At 38.5% G+C, this 23,227-nt stretch overlaps 1 protein-coding gene across 2 annotated transcripts in view; it reads left to right on the top strand.

The window, feature by feature from the left end:
- The window catches only part of IMPG1 (interphotoreceptor matrix proteoglycan 1), a 124,715-nt gene that overhangs the window by 52,689 nt on the left and 48,799 nt on the right, over nucleotides 1-23,227 (top strand). For both annotated transcript variants that reach the window (XM_008684841.1, XM_008684840.1), the window contains 4 exons: nucleotides 1,042-1,062; nucleotides 2,451-2,698; nucleotides 4,082-4,158; nucleotides 5,068-5,146. In XM_008684841.1, the coding sequence (XP_008683063.1) occupies nucleotides 1,042-1,062; nucleotides 2,451-2,698; nucleotides 4,082-4,158; nucleotides 5,068-5,146 (425 nt within the window). The remainder of the gene's footprint in view (nucleotides 1-1,041; nucleotides 1,063-2,450; nucleotides 2,699-4,081; nucleotides 4,159-5,067; nucleotides 5,147-23,227) is intronic.

Raw genomic sequence — 23,227 nt, 5'->3', positions numbered from 1 at the left:
CCCATCCATATTCTGATGGCAGTTTATGTATTTCCCTCAAAGCTCTGGGCAGACATGGGAGACAATGGAAAGAAATCTGTCTCTCTGGGGCACCTGGGTGGCTCAGTCGTTAAGCATCTGCCTTCAGCTCAGGGCGTGATCCCAGGGTCCTGGGATCAAGCCCCACATCAGGCTCCTCCGCTGGGAGCCTGCTTCTTCCTCTCCCACTCCCCCTGCTTGTGTTCCCTCTCTCGCTGGCTGTCTCTCTCTCTCTGTGAAATAAATAAATAAAATCTTTTTTTTAATAATATTTTTATTATATTATGTTAGTCACCATACAGTGCATCCCTAGTTTTTGATGTAAAGTTCCATGATTCATTACTTGCATGTAACACCCAGTGCACCATGCAATATGTGCCCTCCTTAATACCCATCACCAGCCTATCCCAATCGCCCGCCCCACTCCCCTCTGAAGCCCTCAGTTTCTTTCCCAGAGTCCATAGTCTCTCATGGTTCATTCCCCCTTCTGTTTACCCACCCCCTTTCTTCTTCCCTTTCTTCTCCTACTGATCTTCCTACTTCTTGTGTTCCATAAATGAGTGAAACCATATGATAATTGTCTTTCTCTGCTTGACTTATTTCGCTTAGCATTATCTCCTCCAGTCCCGTCCATGTTGCAGCAAATGTTGAGAAATCTTTCTTTTTGATGGCTGAGTAATATTCCATTGTATATATGGACCACATCTTCTTAATCCAGTCATCTGTTGAAGGGCATCTCTGCTCCTTCCACAGTTTAGCTATTGTGGACAATGCTGCTATGAACATTGGGGTGCATGTGGCCCTTCTCTTCACTACGTCTGTATCTTTGGGGTAAATACCCAGTAGTACAATTGCAATCTTAAAAAAAAAAAAAAGAAAGAAAGAAAGAAATCTCTCTCTCTCTCTCTCTCACTCTCTCTTTCTCTCTCTCTTGTATTTGAAATGATTCAGTAAATATCTTAATAAATTTAATAAAAAATTCTTTCTCTCTTGCATGTTCCCATTGCATATGATGAAATGAAGACCAAAGAAAGGAAGAGATGGGTAATTTGGACTTTTCTATTGTTTTGAAACATAGTACCTTTTCCCCCACAAATTTATATGCTGATCTTTTACAAATAATTTTTATATATGAAGTCTGGCATTAGCCAATGGCTTTTTATTGGTGTCTTATTTAAATGAGAGTAATTGATCACTTACTCAGTAGTAGAAAAAAACTCAAGTCAAAATCACTACATTAGATAAGTATGTAAACAATGATTTGATCAGTGAAAGTGTATTCTGAAAAATTCAAAATCTAATTAGAAAAACATAAAAACACATTTCTGTGAGGCAAGCATGCTTTAACAATTTCTTAAATATCATTTGTGATGGGAAATTGTCTGTCCGAATGCACACTTGTACAAGCAGCCAACCTAAGTCTGTAATAAAGAAGAGAAACTAATTTGCTCCTTGGTTCCAAGGTCAGTTTGAATTGGGACAGAGCCCACTATACCTTGGAGAGCTCAGTAATAAGAATCCAGCTTTGGCTTCTCTAATTGACTAGTGAAATAATGAACTGTAGACTCTGACTGATAGTGTGGCCCAAAGAACTGCCAAGAGTACACATGATCAGTTCTGGAGGCTTTAAAACACTTTTGCATCCCTCTGTGTGGATTTATGGCATAAACTAAAAGGTAACCTGATCCTAGAGGAAAGAGTTATAGAGAATCCAATTTCATTTTTATATGCAAAAAGGCATCAAGTCAATAAATATGATAATAAATATGGTTAATTATATACTACTTCCCTTTCTCTTTTCTCACACCTTTCTTTTAAGATGTTATCTTAAAAGCAGCTTGAGGGAAAAAATTATGTTTGATTTAGAATTTTGTTTTTTAATTAAAAAATACTTCTTGAAAGACGTAGAAGAGAAATAACCTTAAGAAATAAAGCTTTGACTTGGTTACAATATGTACATACTTCTGTCTCCCTGCTGTATCCTATGCTGCTCTTTCATAGACCCCCCTAAAGAAGGCTATTTGTAGAAGAAAAGGACGATTCATCCTTCTTGCTGATTGGCACTTCATGACTTTACTTATAAGGCCCCCCAAAACACTGGTGAATAATAGCAACTCTTGACAATTAATACTTTTTCATAAAGAATAAAGTAAAAATCTTGATTCAGTCACTTCATTCAGTTGGTAGCCAGTCTTCAAGCTGGACTTAACCCCCATCTTGTCATTCTATCTAACAACTAAAATATATGTCAGTTCTTCTTCCACATTTCAAATTTCTGATAAACATTTAAACTAGTTTTGAAGTGGATATTCTTTAAAAGCCCATCAGAAAAGAAGATGAAGCTGTCTGGAATCTTTATAGCAACATAATGACTCTCTTTACAAGGCATATAACAATGGGTTTGGGTGGAATGTGTCCTCTGCCATCTACAGTTCAAGCTCCACAGAGACACGACTTATGGCCATCTTTAAGAGAGACGGTGCAGAAGTAAAAAGCCCTGCAAGTGACCTCCTGTCTTTTGATTCCAACAAAATTGAAAGTGAAGGAGTTCCTCATGGAATGATGGAGGAGGACAAACAACCAGAAATCTATCTCACAGCTTTAGACCTCAAAGAGCTGATCAGCCAAGCACTAAAGGAAGACAAATCCTTGGATGTGGAAACAATTCAGTTCATTGATGGTCAGTTGGTGATTTCATAGTTCTGGTTTTATTCTCATTCCGACAGTGATATTAGGAGGTGAGAATGTCTAATGGTCACTGTCATTTCAACTTGGGCCTTATAGAGTCAGTCATTTCTGTGATAGACACATCATGAATGGTATCATTTTTTTTCCCTCACTCCAACCTGTGTCTCATTGATGAGCCATTGGTGCTACTTCACATCAAGAATAGGTCTAGAAGAAGCCCAGAGTTTCAGTTCAGTAGTTAGCCATAGTCATCCAGGGGAGTCCAGGTGGAAAGAAGCACCCATGGACAGGTCTCTTCCATTGGCACAACCCAAACAGATTCCCTCACCTAGTAAATTGGTTGAGTCCCAGAAGGAAACAGATGGCCATTCAAACTGGGATAGCATGAGGAGAGTTTGATAAAGGGACTATTTACAAAGTTTGTCCTAATACACAGAAGAATAGGATAGTTCCCTGGTGCCAGAAGCAGCAAGGCCCCATTACTAACTCTAGGCATGAAGGGTTTGCCTAATGATCTAAGCCTGTCCAAGGCCAGAAAGCAAAAAGCCATTGATATAGTCCATATAAGTCAACCTCCTAGGGCAGAGATTAGCAGGGAGATGAGAAGAGAGTGGATCTAAAAAATTCAACAAGACCATCAGGCACACTCAGGATTTTCAGAGGGTACCTGGAGGGATCCAAGAGCCTAGAACTCCTCGTTATGCCCAGCACTCTTGGCACAATAGATAGAAACTAGAAATGCTCTTTTGTTTTAGTATGACACGGCATGAAACTGGCATTTTCTGCCAGTACTATTTCTCTGGTTTACATAGTCAAACTCAACACTGGAAAACATCAAAAGGTCTCTTGGGACAACATGCAGGGCAAGAGAATATCCTAGGCAAGAAAAGGTGAGTTTCAGACTCAGAGCCCATCTGGTACTCTGGTTTGTCTCTGTTCAACCTTCTGGGATATTCTGAGAATCAGGCTTCAAGGTGGAAGTAGGAGTCTGCGAATGGTCCTTGGTTCCAGTGTTTATTCTAGCCATTTCTTTTTGTTAGCTTCCTTATACCTTCATCCCCACTGACCTAGCCAATCAATTTGCCTGCCTGATCCAAATCTATACAATAAAACTAAGTACCCTAAAAATCCACTTGAATAACTGTTCTTATCACATAAACACACAAGATGTACCCCTTGCATCTGTCCTCCAGTATATCATTCACATCAATGACCATTAGTTTATGTGATGCTGATTTCTTAATGATTTGCTATACCAGTCCTTAAAAACTGATTATTGCCACATTTTTCAATTCTGACTGTTTTAGTGCCCAATCACAAAAGAAAAAAAGAAAAAAAAAAGAGATACTCAAAACTTGTGATTTTTCATCTGCAGAATATTTTGGGTCATTGCCAGACTCCGATCCTGACTCCCACTCAGTGCTGCCTACACTTCTGGCTGATATCATAAAGGTAAGTGAGTTTGTTGTTCTTTTGTTCTTCAAATAGGAACAAAACCTCAAAAGCTTCCATCAAAAAAAAAAAAATCAGTTTAAAGACTGAACAGAGCAAAATCTTCTTTGCAATGCTAATTATAATTTTTCTCTGTCTTACAGGCAGTACTTTGTTGCCCACTTCCAGTTTCTGTATTAATAAAATATGATACAACTTGCATTTCAAATACCCTAAAATTCTAAGTTTTCTTCAATGTTTTTAGATCTTTGTTTCAATTAGTGTCAGGATTTGCTGTTTTGACAAAACAAACACATGTTCATGAACTGAAAAGAATACTTAAAGCAGAATATATAATTTAATATTGACTTTTGGAAATAAATATAAACATAAGCATACTTTATAAGCTTGTTCTTAAGTCTTAAGGTCTTACCTATATTTATTTATGAGGATTTGATAAGTATAATGTCTTCAAAATAAAATAATAAATTCTGTAATAATTTTTGTATTTCATTTAAAGCTATATCCACTTAATTTATGCCAAAAGTTCACTGGGATATTCACAAATGGATGTGCTGACTAAGCTCTATTCCTTCTTTAAATGAAGGAATCGATAAATTCAAATGTGGTAGACAATTCAAAGTATTTCAGTTATTAGTTAACCCTACCCAGGCAGACTCAGTTAGCCAAGAAGCCAATTTAATCATATTTTGCCACTGTATCCATGCATGTTTTCCTTTCATGACAAATTTCTATATCAGAACCTATATCAGAATCCATAGTAGAAAAAAAAAAGAATCCATAGTAGATTCAATTCAACTACAAAATGATTTGCTTATATTTAAATAAAAAGAAAAATACAGAGTGTAGCCCTTCTCACATATAGGGAGATGTCACTTCTCAACATGTCTTTCTCAATTCATTCTTCAGGATGCTACTTTGAGTCCAGAACTTCCTTTTGGTCAATCCAGGCTTGAGACAGTGGACAGAACAGGACACAGTATACCTGGTGAGTTTTTTACCACAAAGTCTATGTTAGCTGACTACATCCCCTATGAGGAATCCATCTATGATACTACCTCAAAGACTAGCGGTGGTAAAGTCATTCTCAATTCAGGTTTCCTCACACCAACATTTCCAACTGAAGAGCAAGCCATGGAATCACCCTCTTCTGAAGAGGAGGACACCCTCAGTGTCCTTCCCTCGGCTCTCAGCCCTAGGCCCACAGAGAGCACTGACACCCTTTTCCTGATAGAACTGGTGAAACAAGATGAAACCAAAGCAGTACCAACTGCTGCCCACACAGAAAAGTCATCTCTACAAGGCTTCGAAACTGAGAGTCCATCAGGACAAGGTAAGTCATAAGGGATAAGGGACTATGGCAACACAGTATTGGGCCTTTAGAGTCAATATATGTATTCTGTTCACCACGTACTGGCCTAACCATTCATACCATCTGTTCTGCTACATATGTTTCCTTAGTGCCGATTAGTTCATGTGTAATTGAAAAGTAAGGATGTCAGTAAACATTCAAATCCTCTAGGTTCACTTTTGAATTTCCAGAACTGTTCATTCTTGAGGCAATAGGGTTCAACTTTATCACAGTTAAAAAGGAATTTTAGCAATTTATGAAGACTTTAAGAAAAAAAATTAAAATTCTGCAGCAGAGTCTTTTTTTAGTGCAAGAAGGAGCTGATTTAGTGGCTTCAAGAACCCCTATGCTTTCCACTTTATATAGCTCTCTGGTGAAACTGTACATAAAAATGTCCTTAAGGAAACATGAACCCCAGAATATAAGGCTGATAAGGATGAACTGTGATTCTAAGTGCAAAGGACACAGGAGATTTGTTATAGCTGATTTCTTTTAATTTTTTTAATTCTTTTTAAATTTTATATTTTTAATTCAAGTATAATTAGCATACGGTGTTACATCAGTTCCAAGTGTACAATATAATGATTCAACAATTCTATACATTTCTCAGTGCTCATCAAGATAAATGTACTCTTAATCCCCATTTTCTATTTCACCCATCTTCCCATGCATCTCCTATCTGGTAACTAACGTTTTTTCCTCTATGTTTGAGAGCCTACTTTTTTGTTTGTCTCTTTTTTTCCTTTGTTCATTTGCTGTTTCTTAAATTCCACATAAGAGCTAAATCATATGGCATTTATCTTTCTCTGATTTATTTCACTTAGCATTATACAGTCTAGGTTCATCTATGTTATTGCAAATGGCAAGGTTTCATTCTTTTTTATGACTAAATAATATTCCAGTGTGTGTGTGTGTGTGTGTGTGTGTGTGTGTGTGTGTGTGTATACCGTATCTTCTTTATGCATTCATCTATCAGTGGACACTTGAGTTACTTCCATATCTTGGCTATTGTAAATAATGCTTCAATAAACATGGGGTTGCATGTATCTTTTCAAATTAGTGTTTCCATTTTCTTTGGGTAAATACCCAGTAATGGAATTATTGAATCATATGGTAATTCTATTTTTAATTTTTTGAGGAAACTAGTGTTTTCTACAGTGGCTGCATCAGTTTACATACCCACGAACAGTGCACAAGGGTTCCTTTTTTCTCCACATCTTCTCCAACACTTGTTATTTCTTGTGTTTTTTATTTTAGCCATTCTGATTGGCAGTCAAGTGATATCTCATGGTGGTTTTAATTTGCATTTCTTTCATCATTAGTGACGTTGAGCAACTTTTAATGTATCTGTTTGCCACCTGTATGTCTTCTTTGGAAGAGTATCTATTCAGGTCCTCCCCATTTTTTAATTGGATTATTTGGGGTTTCGGGGGGTTGAGTTGTGTAAGTTCTTTATGTATGTTGGATATTAACCCCCTATCAGATACAGTATTTGCAAATATCTTCTCCCATTCAGTAGGCTGCCTTTTTGTTTTGTTGATGCTTTTCTTCTTTGTGCAAAAGCTTTTTATTTTGGTATACTCCCAATAGTTTAATTTTGGTTTTGTTTCCCTTGCCAGAGGACACATATCTAGAAAAATATTTCTATAGCTGTTGTCAAAGAAATTACTAGGTATGGTTGATGTTTTTAATAAGATTGTTACTGTTTTAGGTAGGGCTCTCTTTAAAAATTCTACAGGTTTTGAGTGGTCTACTTTAGTCCTACTTTCCTCATAAATCCTGTGTGCAAGTAGAATGCAATTTTATGGAATACAAGTTTTTTCTCAAATATATATATGGCATGAAAGCAGAACCACCTATAAAGATTATGTTTGGCTTACATGATTGCCAGTGAATAAATTTTAACTGCATGATACAGTTACCTATTTCTGCACTAGAAACCATTCCCAAAGTTTGTGGCTTAAAACAGCAATCATTTATTTTGCCCATAAGCCTGAAATTTGGGAAGGGATCAGTGAGGACAGCCTTGCTCTGCCCCATATTATGTCACCTAGAATATCTCAAGCCAACAGGTGTTGAAATCTTTTCTCCAAATGGTTTACTCACATGGCTGGCAATTCAGTGCTGAACCACAGCTGTTGGCTAGTGAAGATGGGGGGAACTCATTTCTTTTCTATATAGGTCTCTTTAACAGGGCTACTTGGGCATCCTTAAAACATGGCAGCAATAGGTTTAAAGAGTCAGTATTGCAAGAGCCAGAAGGTGGAAGCTGTCAATCTCTTAGCAGCTCAGAAACAGTGTCACTTCCTCACATTCTAATGGCTAGACAACCATAGAGCTCATCTCAATTCAGGAAGAGGGAACATAGACCTTATCTCTAGATAGGAGAAGTATCAAAAACTTTGTGGCCATTTATAATCCACTACAATCCACATCAACCACTATTTTGACTTTCAAATTATTTAAAAGTTGGTTGTAGGGGTGCCTGTGTGGCTCAGTCAGTTAAGAGTCTGACTTCATTTTGGCTCAACTCATGATCTCAGGGTCCTGGGATGGAGCCCCACTCTGGGCTCCACACTCAGTGGGGGAGTCTGCTTGAGGATTTCTTTCCCTCTCTCTCTGCCCCTCTCCATACATTTTCTCTCTCTCTTTCTCTCTGTCACGCTCACTAAAATAAATAAATAAATCATTTAAAAATTTTTTTTAAATAAAAAAAATTAAGTTGGCTGTATAAAACAAAGCAAACCTTTTTGGTAAAACTATTGATAGTAAATGCTCACTGGATTCCTTTCTTTCATTATATCATAAAACTTTATTAAAGATCAGCATTTCAGGTAGATTAATAAAAATGATACTATATCTATGATGAGTGTGTTACTGTATTTTCAAAATTGCTTTACTGTTCTCATTATATTTATACATTCCTTCCACTCAAGATTATACTTTAGAACACTAAAGCTGGAAGGAATCTTAGATATAATCTGTTAAGCTACTGCGCTTCATGGATAAGAAAATCAAGGCTAGAAATGTGAAGTGTCTTGCTCAAGGTCACACCATAGCTGATTGCAAAGCCAGGACCATCTGTCAAGTTTCCTCCACCCACTAAGTTATGTTTGGCTTAACTACCCCATCATTAAAAAAATATATTCCCTTAAACTTGCTTTGCCTTCAAACCACAGCTTCTTTTCTCTATTTCATTACACTGTGAATTTTTTTTAAGTTTCACCAAGGTTTCACCTCTAACCATACATTACAGGGACACAATTTTCACAAAAATCACAGATGGCTTCCTAATTAATCCATTTAGCAGCCTCATTTCCATCTTTATTTTACTTGATCTTCCTGGCAAGGGCTCCTGTCGACCACTCCCTTCTTGAAACTCCTTCTTCGTTTGGTTTCCACAAAATAACTTCTTGATTCTTCTCATTATTTTCTGATTCCTCCTCTTCAGGCTCCTGCACTGGAGCTTATTGTTAGGTTTTTTTATATTTTTTTTTTACTAAAATCCTACCTCATTCAAAAAAAGATTTATGATGATTTACAGACATGCAGGAAATGCAATAAGATTTTAAAGAATTGAAAAAAAATAGAAGAAAAGAGAAAGCAAAAAAAGTCAGATGACTCTTGAAGTAATAAAGCAATTTTGGAACTAGATAGAGGTGGTATTTGCACAACATTGTGAATTTCCTAACTCACGATTACTGAATCGTTCACTTTAAAATTTTATCTTATCTTTTCACCTCAATAATTTGTTTTTTAAATCAGATGACTCTGTAGGGAAAATTGTATACAAAATAAACATTATATAGTTCTTTAAGTTTGCTTTGGGCGGCTCGTGAATTTGCCTCTGAGGTTCTTAGCACTTGCTTCACTGGAGGGGCGTGATGAATGCCAAAGCCCAGTTCATTACTGCAGTTCTATGAGGGGCTAGGTTCTGACAGCCTGCCTTAAGTCAAGGATTGATTTTAGAGTATCCAGAGGAATGAATATGCTGCATAACTTTTAGTCAATGCTCCATAAATAAAAATTATATCTCATAACTCAGCTTTTGATTAGTATTGACCAAGAAGCCCTGCATTTGCTGACATAGGCCTAGAGTGCAAATATTCTGTGTTGCCAATTAAAGGCAGACCCATATGCTTTCATCATCAGCCCAGCTGGGGAGAGAAATGCCATGTCTTAATGAAAAATGAAGACCCTAACTAATAAGTATCCTAATAAAAAGGCTTTTTACTTATATACCTGGAAATGAGGGGAGGAGAACACAAGCATTCTAGACAAGACCAAAACTTCCCTCCCTCATAAGACAGTTCTGGGTCTTTCCCATGCACAGGTAAAATGACAACCAGAACTCCAAAGTTCCTACACCATGGTATTACTGAGATAAATTTAGCCTAGAAAATTTTTAAGGTTAGTGTCACCAAACACCCACCAAGCCATTAAAATCTCGATAAAGCACTCATAGAAATTTCTCAGTTTAAGCAGTTTGACTTAGTAGTTAATCCCTTAAGATAAAGTACTTGCAAAATATGCCTCTAGAACACTAAATGAATTGGAATCTTGTATAAAATTCTGAGATCTTCTATTATTAACATTTTTGGGAGGTAGTTGATCTTAAGCCATTCTTTCTTACAGAGCCAATTAACTGTTAAGATCACTCCTATTTCTTAAAATGAGAGTCATAAAATATTGGAGAAACTCAACATCATGTCTTCCTCATTACATGCATCAACTTGTTCAAAAATTTTGTCAATTTTTTTGTGGTTTGGTTTGGTTTGATTTCTTTTAGGTGTGTATAGGCAGCAATACATTTTTCTTTTCGCTCATTAGAATGATCATTTGATCTATCAAAAGAGAAGCTCTTTAGTGTTCTCCCTCCCAAATTAGAGGCTATTTTCACTTGCTAGACATTTCATTTAAGTTGCAAGCAATATTTAATATTAATATTTAATATTAATAAATTGCAATATTTTGAGTGGTGAAAAAGCAAACTCAGGCAGAGCTATTCTGATGTTAGACATTGTTTTGTCATTTATTCCACTGTATTTAGTCTGGGTTCTCCAGAGAAATATAACCAATAGGAGAGTTATATCTATTTCTGATTTTTTTTAAGAGAGAGAGGGAGAGAGAGAGAGCAAAAGAGAGGGAGGAGGAGGAGCAGAAGGAGAGAGAGAAAGAATCCCAAGCAGGCTCCATACCCCAGGACACAGCTTGACTGCAGGACTCAATCCTACAACCCTGAGATCACAACCTGAACTGAAATCAAGAGTTGGACATTGAAACTGACTGAGCCACCCAGGCATCCCTGTCTACATCTGATTTAATATTAGGACTTGGCTCATGTGGTTATGGAGGCTGAGAAGTCCCAATGTATAGTCAACAAGCCAGAGACCCACAAGACCCAATGGTGAAAGTTCTAGTCTAAGTCCAAAGGCAGGAAAACCAATGCCCCAGCTCAAGCACAGTCAAGCAGAGAGAATTCTCCCTTACTTAGCCTTCCGTTCTCTCCAGGCCTCCACCTGATTAGCTGAGGCCCATGTTAGGTAGGGCAATCTGCAATTTACTGCATCTACCTATTCAGATGTTAACTGCACCAAGAAATGCCCTCACAACTACATCCAGAATAATGTTTAACCAAATATCTGGGCACCCCATGGCCCAGTCAAGTTGACACATAAAATGAGCTATCACATCCCATCTAGGTAATACATTAAAATCACCACACATTTCCAGATTGTCTTAATCTTACCTCAGCATTTGACTCCATTGAAAGGAATCAGTGAGATGAGCTAAACTGAATGAAGTCAATAGAGAACACAGCTGCTAATGTTTCATGAGGTTAAGGATTCAGTCCGTCTCTATTTTGTGCAATACCATCAGTGTCCAGCCAAATGCTTGGTACATACTAGGCAAGCAATTAAAATTTGTTGAGTAATTGAAGGAGTAAAGAAATGAATTTTTATTATAATACCTCCATGAAAGTCAGATTTAATAGGAATGATTTGATTATTTCCTTTTTTGCCCTACCTACTAAGAAGCTCAGAGAGAGCCAATCCAATGATCCAGAAACAGTAATCTGCTATCTATTCTGGTCATACAACCCACCACTGCCAAAATATGTCATCCATATTCATGCTTTTGTGACTTTGCACAAATTATTTTCTCTCATGCCTATAATACCCTTCCTTTTCTTTAGCCTAATGAACTCCTACTCATGCTTTAAGTTCCAGCTAACATGCCACCTCCTCAGTGAAGCTTTCCCCAACTGCTCCCTGAAAGACTCATAATTACCATCTGTTTCCTGACTCCATAACAAAAAAGTATATATACCACCATCAAACATTTACCACTCTGTATTGAAATTATTAATATGCATGTCTGGTATCCCTTCAAGACTGAATTCCTAAAATGAAAGAACATGTTTTTAAAGAAAAACAAAACAAAACAAAACTCCTGCACGAAACACAGTGTGTGGCACATGATTAGGGTTTCGTAATTATTTGTCACTGTTGCCGACCTTAGTGAGTCTGTCACTGTTTTAAGTCTCAGACTGCAAACTCCTGGATGATGCGCCCCACCCTGTGTCAGTCCTCACACAGATAGAGACAGACTGCCTCACATGGAAGGTGATGTAAGGTGCTATTCCTCACCGGCAAATACCTTTATCAAAAGAAGAGTGCTGAAGAACTTTAATCAGCTCCACCACGTGTGATACATTAACTACCACACTGATTAATGTGTCGACATGAAGTGAAAGAAATACGCGATTGGCCATTCTGCTAACCAAAAACTTTTCATATCCTAACTCTTAACCATGAAGGTCTGGCAAAGATGTTATTTAAATTGCTCCACTTTAGGATGAAAGGACAATAGTAAGACTTGGAAAGATTTCTAAGAAAAACTCAGCTGAACTTTAAATCACTGTGGTCAATATTTTTGCCTTTTCTTCTTTGTACTTATAAATTGAGGATCAAACACTAAGTTTCCCTAACAGGAATAGGCTGCTAATAAAAATGGTTCAGAGAGATCTATGAGGAAAATAGCATCTGAAGGAAGGAAGGAATAGACATTCAGCTAAGGCTTGCAATTACACTTGGGCCATAGATACAATCTTCACAAGGCCCAGAGAAAGATGAAAAGTGAATTGAAGTCCTTCCAACTCTCTAATTTGGTCATTCTAGACTTTACCTAGATGTCAGGCAAGATAGTACTGTCCTTCAGAATTTAAGTTTGGGAAATTGAGTGGCCCTGCCCCAAATTTCGGCAATTCCCAAGAAAATCTGTGCTCTGACTTTCTGCCCCCTATGGAACTTCCCTGCTGCACAATGGTCAGCCTCTATTCTCTCAAAAAACCCCTCAGTGACCATTCTTTTTCTGGACTCTTCCCAGTTCTATTATGATCCTATTTTTGATGCAGAATAGTGTTCTGTTTAATCTTTCTAACATTTTACCAGACTGAGACCACGTTTCTAAGATAAATTCTGCCAATACTGCAAGAGCAAAAGCAGGTAGAAGCAGTTGCCATTAGAAATTGGATCTTTCCCTTCCTCCTGCCCTCACAGCCCTTCCCTTAAACACACTCACATACATATTTAGAGGATGGTAGGTACCAAGCAGCTTGCAGTAACTCTTGGCAACTTCATCTCACCTTAATGCCACTGTTTCTTCTTCTTTCTTCCTTCCCCGGGGGAGTTCTCTTTTTCCTCCATATCACTTAAGTCCGCTCTCTGGTTTTACCTCATTTGGCACTAGTACACATTGATTTTCTCCAAGGGCTCCATCTAGATTCCCTGAACATCTTTAGATGAGACACTGGTCCAACACAGGTGAATTGCAGCGGCACTGTAGGCCACAGATCCAAGCAAACTCTTCATGGGCTAGTAAACCACAGAGTAAAAAAGATGTCAACAAGTTCACTTAGCTAGTAGTGGCTCTCTGGGATGCTGTGCTTATTTTATTCATTCAACAAATATTTTTGTTGCGCTTATTAGGTATGGAGATAAAAGAGTGGATAAAGCATACACTCCATGACTGTCATGGTTTGAGTCTCCCACAGAATAGATTCTGAGATGAGGATTTGATTATAAGGGGGTGTTTTGGAGATGATCCCAGAAAACCCAGTAAAGGAACAGGGAACCAAAACAGGAAAGGGAGAGAAACCAATATAGCCAATTAGCTTTGTGACCACTGGAGTTCCTCTGTGGTGTGCTGGTGAATGTTCAACAACCAATCCGAAACAAAAAAACAAAAAAGTGTGATACATATGCATACAAAAGTTTATTATAATATTTGGCTGATACAAAGGATATGTAGTGCACAATTTATAAATAATATGTATATTCTTTATTTTCAATTCTATATAGCCAATTGATTGTCCTAAGGAAATAATATTTAAACTGAGATCTGAAGAACAAGAAGACAAAAACAAAAATGGGGGGGGGGATGGTGAAGAGTGTTTTGGACAGAGGGGAGTAGGGGAGGCTGGAAGTGGCATGGCATATTGAAGGAAAGTGAAGAAAGGCAACGTAGCTAGAGCACAAGGAGTCGGAGAGAGAAAACAGTGAAGCTCTAGAAACAGTTTTATAAGTCCTGTTAATAATCATTAAAGGGTTTTAAGCAAAGGAGTGACATCAAATTTGAGCTTAAATAGATCTTACTGCATTGTGTAAAATTGGCTGGAGGTGGGAAAATGCAAGCAATCAATTAGAAGAGTCTTGACAACAATCTGGGCTAGAAATGTTGATAGCTTGGACTTGAGTGATAGAAGGGGAGATGAACAAAAGTGAATTGATTGAGTGGTATTTAAGAGGTAGAATCATTATGAAGAATTCTGAAGCCATGAATAGGTTCAGCAAGAAAGCCTGACCTGATTAACAAACAATGTCTGTTACAGGCTTATCAGTGGGAAGTAGTAATATACGTGTCTGCAGTGTCTGTAACAGGCTAGTGAACTGGTTTTGGCCATGCCTCTCAGATGTCCAAATATTTCCTTCCTGTTACCACTTTATGGTCGTCTGATTTGTGAGCGCATCCTTGGAGATGCCAGCCTTTGTTGTTTCTCAGATCCTTGACATGGTCACTTTTATCACTTTCATACATTTTTGTTGACTTAAATTTACATAATGAGGAAGATGGATATGTATCCATTATTATGGATCGATCAAATGCTTTTGATTGATCTGTCCAGTATTTTACAGAGAAAAGAAGAGGCCAATAAATATAAGAAAATGTGTTGCATAAATAAGTAAATGTAACGATTCATGAGGACTCGGGAATTCTCTTTATGACCTGTTTTAGGAAACTATTTCCACAATTACTTTACATCTATAGAGCTAGTAGCACCTATGAGGACTTGATCCCCGTATACATCCCAACTTAGAGCTTCCATTCTAACAACCCAGTGATTTTTGTTTGTTTGTTTTTTAATTTCAGTTTTTGGCATCTGTCCTATTTTTCACTTTTGGTTTAGCGTCTGCATTCTATCCCTTCTCATTTCTTGGAGTGGCCACTAGCAAACCGCAGTTGTATTTGTATTTTACTCCATGTAGCTGAAATGTCAGCACCTCACCAGTGCCAGGAGAAGAGCATGCAGCAGCTCTTGGCTCAGCAAGAAGTGTGCCCCACACCACAGAGCACTATAGCCTCTTCACAGCTTATCTGGACTCCAGCTCTGTTCTGTTTCCTTTCACACTTGGTGCCACCAAAACAATGAGAACAAATTGTTGGGCTCTGGTTCCTGGATCATCCCTCAGCAGAAGACAACTCTAATGACAAGGAGAATGTCTCCGCATGAATAAGCCCTTAAATGAATTTCAAAATTAAGCCATTATGACAACTTTAACAGAAATCTTAACTTACGGGTGCCTGGGTGGCTCAGTGGGTTAAGCGTCTGACTCTTGATTTTGGCTCAGATCATGATTTCAGGGTTATGAAGTCAAGCCCCACATCAGGCTCCATGCTCAGTAGGAGTCTGCTTGAGACTGTCTCTCTCTCTCCCTCTGCCCCTTCCCGCCCCATGCTCACTCTCTGTCTCTCTCTCAAATAAATAAACCTTAAAAAAAAAAAAAAGAAATCTTAACTTAAAAACCTATCACTCCAATTACATGTAGACAATAGAGAAAGTTTTCAGAAAGAAAGGTAAGACAAAATGAAGAAAGAGATTAAGGTGATATCACATGGGGAAAATATTGAAGGAAATACATCTCCTTTGATAAAGCAATCCCATCTTTAGGATAAGAATGCACTGTCACATATGTCTGCAATGTTTCCAAGGCCAGATTTTGGGGTAAATTAAAGTTTCATGTTGGGAAACTCTTATTTACAACAATACCAGAACTTCAGCATGGTTCTCTCAAGCAGAGAGAACAGCTCTGAAAAAGAAAATTAAGTTCACATTAGACTACAGTGCACTTTCCATCTATCTTCTTTATTCAAGACCTACACATATGAAATAGGAATAATGTAAGATTTTACATATAAAATAGGAAAACTACTTAAAAATTCTTTCTAGACTAGGCATATGTGTATAACTGTCTTAGGTCACAGGGGCAGAAAATCAGTGAGAAGCAGAGGCATCAAAGAAGGCACACGTGGAGCTGTAAGTGGGCCCAGAAGGTAGCACAGGACTTTACCAAAGAAAAGGGAGATGATCCTCCAGGTAGAATAAGTTTCATGAGAAAAAAAAAAAAGGGGGGCGCCTGGGTGGCACAGCGGTTAAGCGTCTGCCTTCGGCTCAGGGCGTGATCCCAGTGATCTGGGATCGAGCCCCACATCAGGCTCTTCTGCTATGAGCCTGCTTCTTCCTCTCCCACTCCCCCTGCTTGTGTTCCCTCTCTCGCTGGCTGTCTCTATCTCTGTCGAATAAATAAATAAAATCTTTAAAAAAAAAAAAAAAAGGCAGAGGCTGGAATATGATTCAGAGAAGAATACAGAGAAATAAGTAGATAAAGGAAATGTATAAGCAGGGCCTTGCAAGTTAGAAAAAAGTTTCTTCTGAGTATTCAGGAAATAAAGAGGAATGATGAAAATGAGGCTTAGGAAAGTTAGTCTGGCCACAGCTTTTGGTGGATGAAAGTAGGATAGTGAGGGATTTTGTCCCATTTCTGATATAAAGTTTTGGAGCCAAGGATGAGGGTAGAAGCAGAGGAAGAAGGGAGGAAAGAAATGTTATACACAACTAATGAATCATTGAACATTACATCAAAAACTAATGATGTATTATATGTTGGCTAATTGAACATAATAAAAAAGAAGAGATACAAAAGATATTATTTTTAAAAATGAAATGAAGTTTAAATATAACATAAAACACAATAAACCAGGGACTACTTTAGATGACGATGGATGGAGGAGAAGGATGGGTTGAAGAGTCTGGACCACCATTGGGTTGAACACCTCCATGGTCATCCATGTTATACACAAGGTACCAAATGTCTTCCTGCCCTAGAAGTTAAAGCCTAACACAAGAACAACACATTCTCTCTCTGCATGTTTCTCAGTATCTCTCTTCCCCCCCACTTTCTCTCCTTCTCTTTCTCTCTTTGAAAAATCAGCACAAGTCAGACAATAGGAGTTTTCTAATATGTATTAGGAAGCCCCTACTTAAGTGATTAGAATTTTACAAAGAGGTAAATTGAATTTTATATACAGGTAAGTTAAATGCTAAGTATGTGTATTAGGGTTCTCCAGAGAAACAGAACCAATAGGGAGGGTGTGTGTGTGTGTGTGTGTGTGTGTGTGTGTGTGTGTGTGTAGAGAGAGAGAGAGAGAGTTATATAGAAGCAGAGAGAGACTGAGATTTATTTTAAGGAATTGACTTATGCAGTTGTGGAGGCTGGCAAGGCTAAATCTACAGGATAGATGGGCTAGCTAGAGACCCAGGAAAGAAGCCTGCTTGCAGAATTTCCACTTCTTCTGAGGATGACAGGTTTTTTTGTTTTGTTTGTTTGTTTGTTTGTTTGTTTTTAATTAAGGACTTCAACTGGTTGAATGAAGCCCACACACAATGTAGAGGAAAATCTGCTTTACACAGAGTCTACTGATTGAAATGTTCATTTTACCTAAAAAAAAAATACTTTCACAGAAACATCTAGAATAATTTTGAACCAAATATCTGGATACCATGCCTAGCCAACTTGATGCAAAATAAACCATCACAGTATGTCTTGAATAAGCTCTGCAGAGTAGGTAAAAAAAAAAAAAAAAAAAAAAACAGAGGGTGCTTTATATATTAGATCCACAGGGAAAAAATGCAAAACCAGAACTAGAACAGGCAGAATCAGGTCATAATCAGACAATTTATCTGGTACAAAGAGAAAACAGGGTGGTCTGATTGAATACCCTTAATCATAATGTAAAAGATATATGTCATTAGTTACGATAGGTAGTCAGTATTTGTGGAATTGGAAGGACCCCATGGTAGAAGAAGGAGCAAGGAATACACACCCAACAGCTAGAAAGAAAGCTGTCCAGAAGAAAGTCATGACAAAAGAGGAATGGGGTGACAAGGCTAGATGAACAAAATGGCATCTCACCGATCCCATAGTCATCCATTCCCATCATTTTTCACTTTCCAGCTTACTGAGATATGATGCATTTATAACTACAAGGATCTCTGTTTAGTATACTCTTATCTTGACTCATACAAGGTTATAGAAGGGAAGGCAAGTGATTCTGCCCCTCTTTTTTCTATGTTTACAGAGACCGTAAGGCACCAGTCATGGCCTCATAGTCATGGCCAAAATGATTTGAGACCAGAGAGTAACCAGGAGCAGACAAGGTCACTTCTGACACTATGGGGAAGGAATGTCACCTTGGGTCCTATTGTGGAGAATCACAGGTTTATAATATGATCAGTACTTTAGTCAAAGAAGCAACACTTGCACTGAAGAAAAGTGACATATTAGCAATCCTAAAGTAGATATAGGAAGAGCATTTATAAGGAGATTGAAGGACATGGATAGAAACTCTCATGAATAGTTTGTTGTTTGTTTTTTTTTTGTTTTTTTTTTTTTTTAGTTTTTGAGTTTGTTTTTTTTTAAAGACTTTATTTATTTATTTATTTATTCGTTTGTTTATTTGAGAGAGAGAGAGCAGATGCTTAACCAACTGAGCCACCAAGGAGCCCCGATTTAGTTTTTAAGTTTTAAGAAGATGAAACTGCATTTCTAAAAGTGTCAGTAGATACAAGTTACGTGCAGTGGTCAGTTTATAGAAGGAGCGTCTATACAGGTAACTGAGCAGACTTTTGTAATTGTCATGTCGTTCTGCTCAGTGACAGGTCCCGTCTTCCATCCGCCCTTAAAGATGTAAATCTCAGGAAAATGGGACCCTGATCTTTAAATAGATCCTATTCATCTCAGAAAAAAAAAAAAAAATTAACATCTTTTGACCACTGAGTAAACCAAAAGATAAGAGGATTTTCAGTTTCTTCTACCTCTATTTTTCTAGCTTGGCAATGATAGAGGTAGAAAAACAACTCTCCGTTGCTAGTCGGCAAGTTCTTTGTATTGTCAGGTTAGGTAGAATCCTTGCCAGAGCGCGCATATTAGATTTATGCTATTTGGGATGTTGAAACAAGTGCTAATCCACAGGATTTTAATAAAGTGCTTACAAAATATCGTCCAAAGTCAGCATTTACAACACTTACCAAAATTCACTTATAGAGATGGAACAAATTAAAGCATTCGCAGAAAGATAAATAAATACATCTATTTGTATTTATCAATCCATTTGTTTGTTTTGAATGAGAATATGTTTAGAGTTTAGGAAAATCTATCTCTTTAGATTCTCCACCCAGACCTTCATTTTTGGAGGATGACAAATTTCCTGTTGATTAGAGTCTTTACATGAGAGTTTACCATTATTTTCATTAGGTCTTACAGTTGCATATTTGTGACATTCTCAAATGATCGTGCCGGAAATTTCTTCAGCTTTGAAAGTCAGAGTGACCCAAGGGTACTAAGCAAATGCTGTGTGCCACTTTTTGTTCTGAGCATCTTTTTGAATGTTAAGTTTAAAAAGCGGTAATTGGACGCTATGCTTTACAGTATTCAAGACACAGAGCAAGAAATATTACAGCTGGAAGACCTGGACAGTGGAGAGGAAGAGTAGGGCCAGGAGAAGGACAATGAGATAGGAAGAATACAACTTAAATAGCTAAAAGGGCCTTTTAATTGTTGGGAATATTTGTTTTCACCATTGGACCTGGAGGGCTGCAAGAGAGAAGCTGAATAAGAAATAAAACAGTAGTGGGAGGTGCTGGGCAGGAAGGGTGAAGCACCAGTACTGGGAATGCAGGGGCCTTCCGGAAGGGAAGCTGGGTTGCAGCTGAAGCATCTCCCTAGGGGAACTCATTCAAGAGGGCAATGCTTGATCAAGGACCTGGGGTGGGGAAGAGCACATCGTAGTTCAGGGAAAGGAGAAAAGCAGAAATAATTCAAGAAAGCAGATTCATCAGGTAAATTGAACAGAGGCGCTGACCCTGTGCTGAGTACCTGTAAATTGCTAGCTTTCTTATAAACTTTACTCATGATTCCCGTGTTGCCCTAAATGGCTGAGTATTTGGAATGACTGCCCATGAAAGTGAGAGTAAGAATATTGAAGCCGACTGAAGTCCAGAAAGGATAGACCATACCCATATTCCCGGGGGATAATAGAGGGGTTAGATGGTGGGAGGCCCTTGCTGAGGGCCTGGCTGCATCTCGTCCAGGTGCATCTTTTCACTCAACACCTCTCCCAATGAGGGTGTTTCTTCTTTGGCAAAGGGGAAGTTCAGCATAACCACAGAAACTCAGGAGTACTGCAATACCTGGGCCCTAACTGCCTTAATATTTGTTATGGAAAATGGAACCTCTGCTTGGCATGACTCATGGAGAAGTGCCCTGAATTCCTAGCTAAAAAAAGAAAGAGAAAAAATGATTTTGAAAAAAACCTTTCTGAGATTTAATTATACATTAGAAGTCTCGTTTCTGGAGCAATTTAATCCATTGCTTCATCATCTGCCAAAGACCCGAAACTCTCTTGTTTTCGTGAGTCTCATCTGATGTTTTGTAGGTTTGAAAGCTCATTTTGTTTGTTTTCTTTTTGTTTTTAAGTTTGCAGCCTCCACACACAAACTAATGAATTTCTGAATTCATTTCCCCTCAGGGAAGCCTCATTTTCTCTCCTCTTTGCTAACGTTGTTTCTTCCTCTTGCGAAGCACAAGCTGGACAAGAGATCCAGTGTGACGTGGTATGCGGTTTATAGCAATATCCCTGTGATGGTATCTTCCAACCCTTATTATTGACATCTACTTTGCTTGGCAATACTAAGTTATATTACAAGTGTCATTCTCTGGTACTCTGAGGCCATTTTTCCAATTTCAAACGTTCTTGGCAAACTCATGACCTACAATAAAATGTCTTTTTTTTTTTTTTTTTTTTTTTAAGTAGGCTCCATGCCCAGTGTGGAGCCCAACACGGGGCTTGAGCTCACGACACTGAGATCAAGACCTGAGCTGAGATCAAGAGCTAGATGTTTAACCGACTGAGCTACCCAGGTGCCCCTACAAAAAAGTATATGTATGATTTATGCAGATTCCCATATAGATCTGTGTCTTCAGTGGCCTCACCACCAAATCAAAGGCCATTTTCCCAGGATTTGATGGATCTAGTTTTTTTCCTCAGACTTTATTGTAATAATTATTAAAACCTCCAGTCTATACTGAATATCAGGACCCTAGAATCCTCTTCCATGAATTCCTGCAAGACTTGCCTGACCTTTTCTCTTTCTTCTTTCTCTCAAGCTAATCTCAACACCTGCTCTGTGCATGTATGTGTAGGGCCCAGGCAGGGCTGGTCTAAGGGATGGTGAGTAAGATATTAGTCTCAGGCACAAAATTTCAAGGAAAGCAAAAAAAAACTCAGTATTCAAGACCATATTTAAATGCAAGATTTCAGAAACTCGGGATAAATGCAAAGAAAGTCATGTACAAAATATCAGAATTTTAAAAATAAAGATAAACCATCATTTACTTTACAACCTGGCATTACTGTATGACATGAACGATCGTTTCTAGCCTGCCCACTGTTCCTGCCTGCATGGCCCTTGTGTACTCCTTCAGGCAGGCTTTCAAGGGTTGACATGAGTATAAACAGATTGGAACAACACGGGACTTTACACAGAGACATGCTTTTGCATTGTAGTGCTTTTATTAACTTTGCCTATTTGGCTAAAATATAGGACGATATTTTGATCAGTGTATACAGGGGTGCCCGTTTTCCCTTTTGCCTCAAGATCCAATAGGCTCCACACACGCAGAACTAAGTCTTGCTAAAACCATGTTCTACGAGCAGAACTGCTCTCCAAGCTTTGTCTAGCACCCGGGTGCCAGATAATGGAGTGGTAGGGTTAAAACAATCCAGATAATGACATAAACAATATAAACAGGGGCATTTACAACGATGATGAAGAAGTTATTGTAAATCACTTAAGCATTGCTTTGGATGAGAAATGCATTAATTTTTCCATGCATTCATTGAAATATAAATACTTTTCAGTAGGGTTCTGGAATAAGCTTTCTATTTTCTCTTCCCTAACAACTCAACAGTCTATTTAAGGTTAAAATCTCTGATCTGGTCTCATCTGCAAAACGCCGGCTACCTGTGCACATTCCCTGGATTGGCCGGGTGATTGTGTTGTGCTTGCCTCCTCACCCAGCGTTGTGTCCCGGGCCCCTGGGCTCTCTGCCCACTGCATCCCCTCTGCCAACGCCAGCATTGTAAAGTCCCTTTTGGTGGGAAGTGTCCCTTCCTCAGTTGACCTATAGCAGTCAGAATCTAATAGAAAAAAAAACAGAAACTACTTCAGGCATGAGGTTGCCAATTTTAAAGGTCAAAACAGTCGAACATCAGCAGTATATAATGGTTCAAACTGTTATTTACAAGCAAGGGACTTTAATGCAGGGAATTCATTACTCAGATAGAGGAGGAGCCGAGAAACCAGACAAGAGAGGTTACCCAGAGATTAGGAAGAGCAGGCACGGCTACTGCCCAGAGCCTAAAGAGGTAAAAGCAGGAGGTAGTATTACCAGAATCCAGGAGCCACCTTCTCTGGGGAGAGATGGAAGCCTGGAGTGCGTAATCCAGTGGGAGCTGGAGACACAGAGGAGGGACAGCTGTTGCCAGAACAGTGACTTGGGCACACAGGGAGGAGAAGAAATAGGCCCCGCTTTTTCCTTCCCTGCCTGCCAGTGCTCATGTTGGCCAAACCTATCCAGAAACCAGATGGCACAGAGTTCTTTGAAATGTAACCTACAGGGGTCAGTTCCCTAGTGCCACTTTCCTGAAACCAAGCAGAGGAAAGAGCAAGGAATGACTGAGGAAACCCACGCCAGGTTCAGCTCAGAGCCCAATTCATAAGGGGTCCCATCATCAAGGAGCAATGTGGCATTTGGAGTAACATCATGAAACATTGCTCAGCCAGCGTCAACCAAGAGCTCTTGCTGTCCACTCATTCCATTTCCATACTGTGGGAACCACAAATAATACAGGTCATTGTCCTTCAGAATTATCTCCCTATTATTTGAATTAATAAGAAGAAGCAGGCTCTCTCCCTCTGTATTAAGTAATTTTAAAGTTGCTACAGAATTGTTTATTTTCCCTTGGAAGTGTCTTCTTGTGTACCCAAATCTGTCAGCTTCAATAAAGTAATAAACAGCATAATCACCTGGGATGGTT

Source organism: Ursus maritimus, unplaced genomic scaffold (genome assembly GCF_017311325.1).
Source record: "Ursus maritimus isolate PB19 unplaced genomic scaffold, ASM1731132v1 scaffold_29, whole genome shotgun sequence".
Lineage (NCBI taxonomy): Eukaryota > Metazoa > Chordata > Mammalia > Carnivora > Ursidae > Ursus > Ursus maritimus.
The sequence above is the reverse complement of the archived record's forward strand: the minus strand, read 5'-3'. Positions and strand labels throughout refer to the sequence as shown.